This window comes from Sapajus apella, unplaced genomic scaffold (assembly GCF_009761245.1).
Source record: "Sapajus apella isolate SASKATOON/1434 unplaced genomic scaffold, GSC_monkey_1.0 scaffold13, whole genome shotgun sequence".
NCBI classification, from domain to species: Eukaryota; Metazoa; Chordata; class Mammalia; order Primates; family Cebidae; genus Sapajus; species Sapajus apella.
The window spans coordinates 24,765,111-24,774,384 of NW_022436953.1; the positions used below are offsets into that span (position 1 = coordinate 24,765,111).

The window sequence follows — 9,274 nt, forward strand, 5'->3', positions numbered from 1 at the left end:
AAAAAGTCTTTAAAATGACATCTGAGTCATTTTAAAGTCATTTACATTACTAACCTAGAAAATGTAAATTTAATTAACCTATGCTTCAAAACAACCAGTTTAGTAGTGATTATAACGAAAGTTTTTAAATCATCTTTTCTTAAATCTGAAATATACTTGCTTCACACAATAATGCTTTGCTCTCTGCTGAGGGGCTCCAGGGTAATTTGAACCCCTATGATACCCGGTGCTGGGGGCTTCCATGCCAATTTCACGGTCATGTTGTGTGAGCCTGCTGTCCTGTGGTCTCTCTTGGTCTATGTTCTTAGGCACTTCGAAGCGGCATAAAAGACAGTTTTTAAGAATCCCCTATGCCTAAATCATTACCTAAGAAGGAGGTAAGAATTGAGGTGGTCTATTAATTATCTCAGCCAGCTTCTTGCTTTTCTGCATTAAATGGCAATAACTGTCTTGAGCCCTGTGAAATATCTAGCCATAAAAGTAACCTCTTTATTTAAAAAAAAAAAAAAAAAAAAATCTGTGCTGTTGTTTAAGAAGAGACATGGCTGATGCTATGTGACAGTTATGCTATTAAATCACAGTTCTCAGAGCCTGACGGGATCAGGATTATTTACCCAATCTTCTCATTTTAAGGCAGGGGATCTGAGGCACAGAGAGCTGAAAAAACTTGCCCATGCTCAAGACTGATGGAAAAGCCCAGGAATAAGTATGATTAGGAGACAGAGTTATGATGCAAGTCCAGCTTTGCTATTATATTAATCACGTATGATTAACAGCCAGCAAGACTTTGCTCACATACTTTAAAAATAATAAGTTGATTCTTAATCACCTAAGGATGGCTCAGCATGGGTTCTTTGATAAACAAGACTGAGCTGCAGAATACCAAACAGTTCTATTGGTCATTTCAGTGAAAATGAGCTTTCTGTCCCATTTCATAATTCTCTTTGACTTTGTTTTGCTTTTTTGGTCTTCCCTCCTCCCTCTATTGGCCACACTTGCATGCCATTTCAAAACAAACTGCAATGCAGGGGCTGGGGGCCAAGGTGCCCGATCCATAAACAGGTAGAAAGAATGAGATGGACAGGCCACCAAAGCGCAATCAAAGTTTATGGAATGAGGAGATTTATAAAGGAAAAAAAATCGTGGAAATAGCAAACATCTGTTTGAAGAAGGTTTTCAGGTCTTTGCCTTCTGGAAAAATGTATCTTGGAAAACTTGACATTTTGCTTCTTTATTAAATAAAGTGGCAAATGGGCCAGGTGGGGTGGCTCAAGCCTATAATCCCAACACTCTGGGAGGCCGAGGTGGGTGGATCACTTGAGGTCAGGGGTTCAAGACCAGCATGACCAACATTGTGAAACCCCATCTCTACTGAAAATACAAAATTAGCTGGGCATGGTGGCACATGCCTGGAATCCCAGCTATTTGGGAGGTTAAGGCAGGAGAATCACTTGAACCTGAGAGGTAGAGGTTGCAATGAGCCAAGACTGTGCCACTGCACTCCAGCCTGGGCAGCAAGAACAAAACTCAAATCTCAAAAAGTAAAAATAAAATAAAAAAGTGGCAAATGGACAGCAGTCAGTCACGGAACAGTTAGGTGTCAGGCCCTCCGAGTTTCATTTAGGTCTCTTTCCTTTTGGGGAAGTGCTGAGGAATAAAATGACAATATAGTTCCCTCAAGTAAAACGTTCAAAGGTATCTTTTTTTTTTCCGACAGTCTTGCTCTATCCTCCAGACTAGACTGCAGAGGCACAACAGCAGCTCACTGCCTCCCCAAACTCCTGGGCTCAAGTGATCCTCCCACCCAGCTTCTTGAGTAGATGGGACTACAGGTGAGCACTACCACACCCAGCTAATTGTTAATTTTTTGTAGAAATGGGGATCTCACTATATTGCCTAAGCTGACCTTATGCTCCTGGCCTCAAATGATCCTCCTGCCTCAGCCTCCCAAAGCACTGGGATTACAGTGTCACTGTGCCCAACCCAGAGGCACACTTCTTTAAGTTTATGTAGATAACAAAGAAAACATCAGAGGGAAAACCCAACGCCAGGACCATGCTCCCCAAAGTCTGCCCTGGTCAGGTCCCTACAAGGACTCTCTGAAGCAAGAGTGGGCCACAGCCAGCCGGGAGCTCCCCAGCAGGAAGGCCCACAGGTGGGAATGAGCCTCTTTGAGCTCCAATGACTCCGGGACAGGATGGGAGTGGGGGGGGGCGGGTGGATGGGGGGGGTTAGCTTAACACATCATTAGCAAAGATGATGCCTTAGGGAACTAAAGGAACCTTCCTTCCCAGGAGATGAGAGATCTGTCTTTTCAAGCCCCAGAAGCCCCTAGGACTCGATGGAATTTCTAAGAGTTTCTGGCATCTCCAAAATGAACATTCCATGCTTCTGCTGTCGTGAAAAGCCCTTGATCCATCTGGGCTGACCACCTCTCCAACTAGTGGCCCCACCTCCCAGGCGGCCCACCTCCCAGGCCACCCCACCCCCCACAGCCACAGCCTCTTTCTCCACAAGAGAACCGGAAAGGCGAGGACCACACCGGCATGCTATATCCGAAGGTGCAGTCCTCTTCCCTTGATTGCCTTTTTTTTTTTGGAGGGGGGGGAAGTAAAGCAAAATATATATGAGGTTTTTTATCCCACACACTGAACTTCCATTTCCTTTTCCCTCCAGAAACGGCTCAATGTGACACAACAAAATCACTTTGGTCATCTGCACTCCATGGGCGCAGGCTAAAGGCATTCTGCTGAGAGTCTTCATTTTGCTTTTAGAACATAGGTGCTCTTCGTCTAGTGGAATGTTGGCATCGGTAATTAACACTGAACTGCACCTGCTAAAAATCAAGCAGCATTTTCTCATTAGGCCCTCTTAGTCTCTCAGCATATTCGTAATCACTAATTCAGATTTGCAAAAAGCTCCTTCCCCGTAATAATGATGTCAGTTCCATTTATTTTGAGCCCAGGGGTCTCTGGAGGCTCACCAATTCCTCTTTGTACTTATTTACAAGGCTGTCTTAATTGATGAAATTAGTTAACCACCAAGATTTTGACCACCAGTCTCACATTCAGATTGCATTTAAATAAATCATTGGAACTGCATCAATTATGTAAGTTTCAGAAAGCATTTGGTGGTTAAAACAATCCCAGGGGCCATGGTTTTAGTGGTTTAACTCTTCTAACCAGCATCCCCTCATGAAATCTGTAACTACTTTTTTTTCAAAAAGATTTCTTTTAAAAGAGCCAGCCTTTCAATCTCATCATATCTGGTCTAAGGACAGAACTAACAGAAGGACAAATTACCCCCTGCCTCCTGCTTCTACCAACAAGTGGGAGTTGTGGAAAACAACTGAAGTATTTCTACTTTCAAGCTTCAACAGTACACACCTGCTAGCAGCTCTGCCTCATAACTGTTTCACATGTTAACTGCCCACCATGCTGTCTTAGAAACTTACTCGTAAGCTGTCCCCATTTTCCTCTAAATTTTGGCCTCTAGATGTTAATTTTTAAGTGTTAAAACAAAAAGGCAAAAACTTTTGCAGAAGCAAATAATCCTTTAAAGATGAATAACTATGGGATTTCAGAAAAGGGCTTGGGGTGTTTTTAGGTGGAAAGGAGGCTCATTTACCCACAGCAATGATGGAGGTAAAGTGATGCTGGTGTGTTAAACGCACAGACACAGTCCTGGACATCCCACTGCTGCTACTGAGAAATCCTCCCCACCTGGCTCTAGAGGGCCTGAGGTCTGAGCTAAAGAGTGTCTCTATTCCTCCCACAGTGCAGTTTTCCCAGGTGGCTCCCAGTGATCCCCGTGTCTCCTGGCATTCATGTCCTTAGGCAACCTCCTCCCCAGTGACTTGCTTAATAATGGAAAAAAGCAAAAAGGGCGACTGACACTTCAACACTAGGTTACAAAAGGCTGTGACTTCAGTGATCCTGCACCCTTCCCCCCACCTCTCTCTCTCTCTCCCTCCCTCCCTCCCTCCTTGTGTGCTCAACCTGCTGACAGTAGCTGCTCTATGAAGAGGCCCATGTGGCATGGAACAGATGGGATGGCCCCAACCAATAGCCAGTGAGGAACTGAGGCCCTCTGCAAGGAAGTGAATCCTGATAGCAACCATATAGCAGTTGCTTCCCCAATTAAGCCTTCCGATGAGACCTCAGCCTTAACCCTTCCTTGCTTACTGTCCTGTGAGACAGCTAGAGACAGAAGACCCAGCTAAGCCACACCTTCATTCCTGATCCAGGAAACAGTGAGGTAATAAATGTTGCTGAAAGCTACCACACCTTGGGGCAATTTGTTATGCAGCAACAGGTAACTAATATGTCCACTTATGTTCCAAATGCATCAGAGAATTTCATCATAAGGTTTCCTTCAGTCCTCTTCATATGCTCACCTATTAGTTCTCCCCTTCCATACTAAATAATTTGGAAATTCCATCTCTCTCCTTCTGAGACAATTTTCCCTCCAACTCAGACCTGAATCCTTTCTGATCTGCTTGCTCCTTATTCTTCCAAACAGCCAATGTCACCTTTCCATACATATCCATGGAATACTGCATGCTCCTGCGACTTCAACCAAACCTGTGTCCTCTCCTGTTGCCAGAGTTCTCATCTGCCTCCCCAGTTGGACTGGACTAGGAGCCCCTCAAAGTTGGGGCCACGCCTTACCCTCTCATGTCCCCAGAGCCTAGGAGGGTGACTGGCACACAGGGGGCTCAATCAATGTCTGCTAAATGGATGAACAAAGGCTAGAAGGAGCATGCGCAGGCATCTGCAGGGAGACAGATGTCAATGTCAAACTCTCTAGGGAGTGATGAGACTAAATTTCACAGTGTTGTGTGAGGAGCTCTTCAGAATCCTTCAAGGAGGACAGCAGATTGCCTCTGTCATCTCCACGCACTCTCTCTCAGTGCATCATATTTCATTCTCCAGTCTCTAACCCAAGTCCCCTCACTCTTCATGCAATCCCGCTCTGACAGGGCAACTATGCCTTCTCAAATTCCACACCCATTTTAGTTTTATACACTATAAAGCATATAGAAAACAGACTCTCAACCTTCCGCCCTTCTGTTATTAAACTCTCCTCATATGAAGAACAACAAAAATGGGGATTGTACTTTAAAATTACATGCAAGTCCAGAATAATATTTTTTTAATATCAAACCCTGACATGGGCAATTATGGCAATTATTGATCCTTGTTAAAGTATTCCTTCTAATTCCTACTAACTTTTGAGCATTTTAAAAAACAAACAAAAACGTAGGGCCGGGCACAATGGCTCACGCCTGTAATCCCAGGACTTTGGGAGGCCAAGGAGGGCGGATCATGAGATGAGGAGGTCAACACCATCCTGGCTAACACGGTGAAACCCCCTCTCTACTAAAAATACAAAAAATTAGCCGGGCGTGTTGGCACGTTCCTGTAGTCCCAGTTACTCGGGAGGCTGAGGCAGAAGAATCACTTGAACCCAGGAGGCGGAGGTTGCAGTGAGCCGAGGTCGTGACACTGCACTCCAGCCTGAGTGACAGAGCAAGACTCCATCTCAAAAACAATAATAATAATAAACAAACAAAAATGTAAGAAATATAATGTTTCCAAAGTTTAATTCTACCTTGTAGCCTCCAATGCGATGCTCCTGCTTAAACTCCTTCCCGTTCTTCAGCCACCGCATGGTTGGTGTTGGGTTCCCCCCCGCTGGGCAGCGAAACTTAACAGTGTTGGCCGCAGGCACAGCATGGAGCCGCTTTTCCATCTTTTCCGTGTTGGTCCAGTATGGTGCTCCTGTTTTGGAAAACAATATTAGAATGTATACCGGCGGATAGCTTCCCCTCTGTGAGTACACTCCAAACAGGTAAGATCATTTTGCTTTGCAGGTAAACGATAGGCTATTTTAAAAATCTGTGGGTGATATTTACATTTGGAAAGTATTTTCAGGAGTCTAATCCAGCTGGCTGAGTAGAAGGTCCCAGAGAGAGACTGTTCATGTCTATTAACAGGGGAGGAAAAAAGTGTCTGAGGCCCTTTCTCTCTCTTGTTCTTGGTGCCAAATCACATTTTTAAATGCTACTTTATATACATGTGAACAACATATACAACCATAACAGCTGAGTCTTCCAAAAATATATCATTTTGGATTGCCACACCTATTAAATGATCACATATACACACTAGTAAAAACAAGTTGCTCTCAAAAGCCTTATCAACTTATCCATTGGAGCCTTACTTAAAAGGAACAGTATAAATTATCATTCTAATATAATAAAATAACCCAGAGCAGGATTCATACATTTCTCAGAACTTATATGACAAACCAAAAAAACTGTCAGAGGCTTTGTCTCTGATGCATATTTAGAAGTCTCCTCTGTTCTGTGGGTGATAGAGCACAACCCCAGGGGATAACAATCCCCTTCACTTAGCAGCCAGACTCTTGGGGTACAATTCGGAATTGAAATCAGTGCATCCAAACACCTACCCCAATTGGCCTTCACACTTGCTCTTGAAACCCGTTGTCAAGGGTAGGGCTGAGATGTCTTTACAAGGGCAGGCTGTATCTTTATCCCCGACTTATCTAAGTGTCAAAGTGGAGGATTTAGGTGACATCTATATGATGCTAAAACAGTGGGAAGGGGGCAAAACTATGAAGTCTGGAGGAAGGAAGAGGAGGGAGAAGAAAGAAGGAACAGAGGCTAAATTCTTTCCTTTGAATCCAGTTGCATTTGCAACTGGGTAGCCATTTGGCTTTGGGTGTTGAATGCCCACAAACGCACCTATTCTATTGAAGGTTCACCAGGGAGTACTTGATTCCTATTCATCACAAGACTCTCAGGGCCTGGCGTATACTGAAACAATTTCAATAATCTTTCATTTTAAAAGCTTCTACTTAGAAAAATCCAACCACAGCCACAGCCACTAAAAAGAACCCATTGAGAGCACAAAACAAATAATGAGCTTTGTCGCTACACAAAGACGTTTACAAATCTGACCTAAATGAAAAGCATACCTCATGCTGTCAGGTGTCTGCACTCATGTCATTTGTTTAAGTAAACACAATAGCCTATTCATATGAATTAGCTAAATATTAATGCAGTAACTCTTTCAGATAGCATCAATTACTGCTGAGCTGATCCTGTGGAATGTCCTTTCTTTTTTACATAAAAGAAATCGACAGATATGTGCATGATTTTTATGTTCCCTTAAAAAAAAAAAAAGTGGGATTTAGCTGAAGGAACTAGGAATGTTGTTCTTTTCTGCTCTCACTGGGCCAAGCCATGGTGGAGACTGTAACAGTACAGGAACCGCTCCAGACCATCGCACACCCATGCAACCCTGACCTGCAGCAACAGCACACGGGCAACCCGCACCTTTGTCCTGGTGCCTCAGGAATGATTTAAGGACTAAGGTGAAATAATTTCACTGGAATTTCTGGCAGGTAGCCACTTCCCTGGGGTGAAATTTCAATCACCAAAGCTACACCTATAAAATCTGCTTCTGCAAAACAGAGACACAGCCATCCAGCAGGGCATGGGCACACTGCTGCTCATCCGAGTCTCAGAGAGCCAAGGTGGGGTGTTCCATGAAATCTAGACACAACCCTCCACCCAGACTCCCACGTGTGTGACCAGCCCCACTCTGGTGAGAGCTAGCATCAACCAGCACACAGCCGCTCTTTAAATGTCAAGCTCACAAATATGTTTAATGAACTTGATACCGGAAGGGAGGAACTCTTTTATACTTTCACAATAACTCTTCCTGAAATACATTAGCTTTACATGAACTTGAAGAATCTGCAAGATCTAGAAAAATAATAATACTGTAAGAATAGCCCTACTGTGTCTTTTTGCTCAGCAGCCTCGTGTCCCCTGTATGTTTTTGCAGTCAGAAAGGCCACACATGGAAATGCCAGGGCCTCCCAAAAACTGCAAAGCAGCTGGAGAGAAACACCGTCCAGGCACCTAGGACCAGTGCTTCTACCTAAGGAAGCTCCTTTCATACCAAGGCTTGCAAACAGCTTTAACAACTGTCATTTGGAGAAGGAACTCATGTACCAAATTAATGATCTACCAAAGCAGAGATCAGCCTTGTCCACAGTAGATGCTCAACAGGGATGTTTACTCAACAATCTTATTTAAAATGAATCTGCAGGCCAGGCACGGTGGTTCATGCCTATAATCCCAGCACTTTGGGAGACCAAGGCCTGTGGATCACCTGAGATCAGGAGTTTGAGACCAGCCTAACCACCATGGTGAAACCCCGTCTCTACTAACATACAAAAATTAGCCGGGCATGGTGGCACATGCCTGTAATCCCAGCTACTTGGGAGGCTGATGCAGGAGAATCGCTTGAACCCAGGAAGCAGAGGTTGCAGTGAGCCGAGATCGCGCCATCGCACTCCAGCCTGGGCAACAAGAGCAAAACTCCATCTCAATCAATCAATCAATCAAATGAATCTGCAAGCCAAGGACACGTAAGTTTCCTTGAACTTTATATACCTTAGAGGTATATGAAGAATGGGCTTAAAGTCAACTAATAGAGACCTGTGGTATAAGCTTCCAATGGCATTCGAAATGAATGACACTAAACCACCTGTAAAGGAAACAATTTAACCTCAATGATAGGTACGGTTCCTTTGGCTCTGACATTCTCAGACCTTCTGATGTAATAGGTACGATGAGAATGACGTTCTCCTGGTCATTAAATACTAAGAATGAGCTGATTAAAGGAACAGTAAGACCCAGCCACAATCAATCAATCAATAAAATCCCATCACCAGCGTGTAGCATACCTACTCATTATTTTCTACACTATAATAGTTATTGCATATTAATAATAATATTAAGTAAGAATTTTACTTGAAGACAACAGAAGTCTTTTAAGATGCGATGGGTTAAAGAGAGATTTATAAAAGCACAGAAACTTCCCTCAAAGGACTTCAACACAGCCTTTATCATTCCCATCCCACAGCGAAGTTATCACTCTTTCTCTGGGCCCCTTCTTTGTGACAGATATGTGCTTCCAACATCAGTATGTTTCTGTACTGAAAAATATTCCAACAAGAGTAGGGCACCTAGAGGGGAGACCTGGAGTTGTCTTCAGCCTCTGGGGTAGGCACTCAAGCGTTTATTGGATGGATGGATGGATGGATGGATGGATGGATGGATGGGTAGGTGGATGGATGGATGGATGGATGGATGGATAGGTGGATGGATGGATGGATGGATGGATGGATGGATGGATGGATGGGTAGGTGGATGGATGGATGGATGGATGGATGG

General features: G+C 43.9%; 1 protein-coding gene across 17 annotated transcripts in view; it reads right to left on the minus strand.

The window, feature by feature from the left end:
• Positions 1–9,274, minus strand: part of FGFR2 (fibroblast growth factor receptor 2) — a 117,896-nt gene that overhangs the window by 66,827 nt on the left and 41,795 nt on the right. For all 17 annotated transcript variants that reach the window (XM_032281850.1, XM_032281840.1, XM_032281838.1 and 14 more), the window contains one exon: positions 5,614–5,783. In XM_032281850.1, coding sequence (XP_032137741.1) covers positions 5,614–5,783 — 170 coding nt within the window. The remainder of the gene's footprint in view (positions 1–5,613; positions 5,784–9,274) is intronic.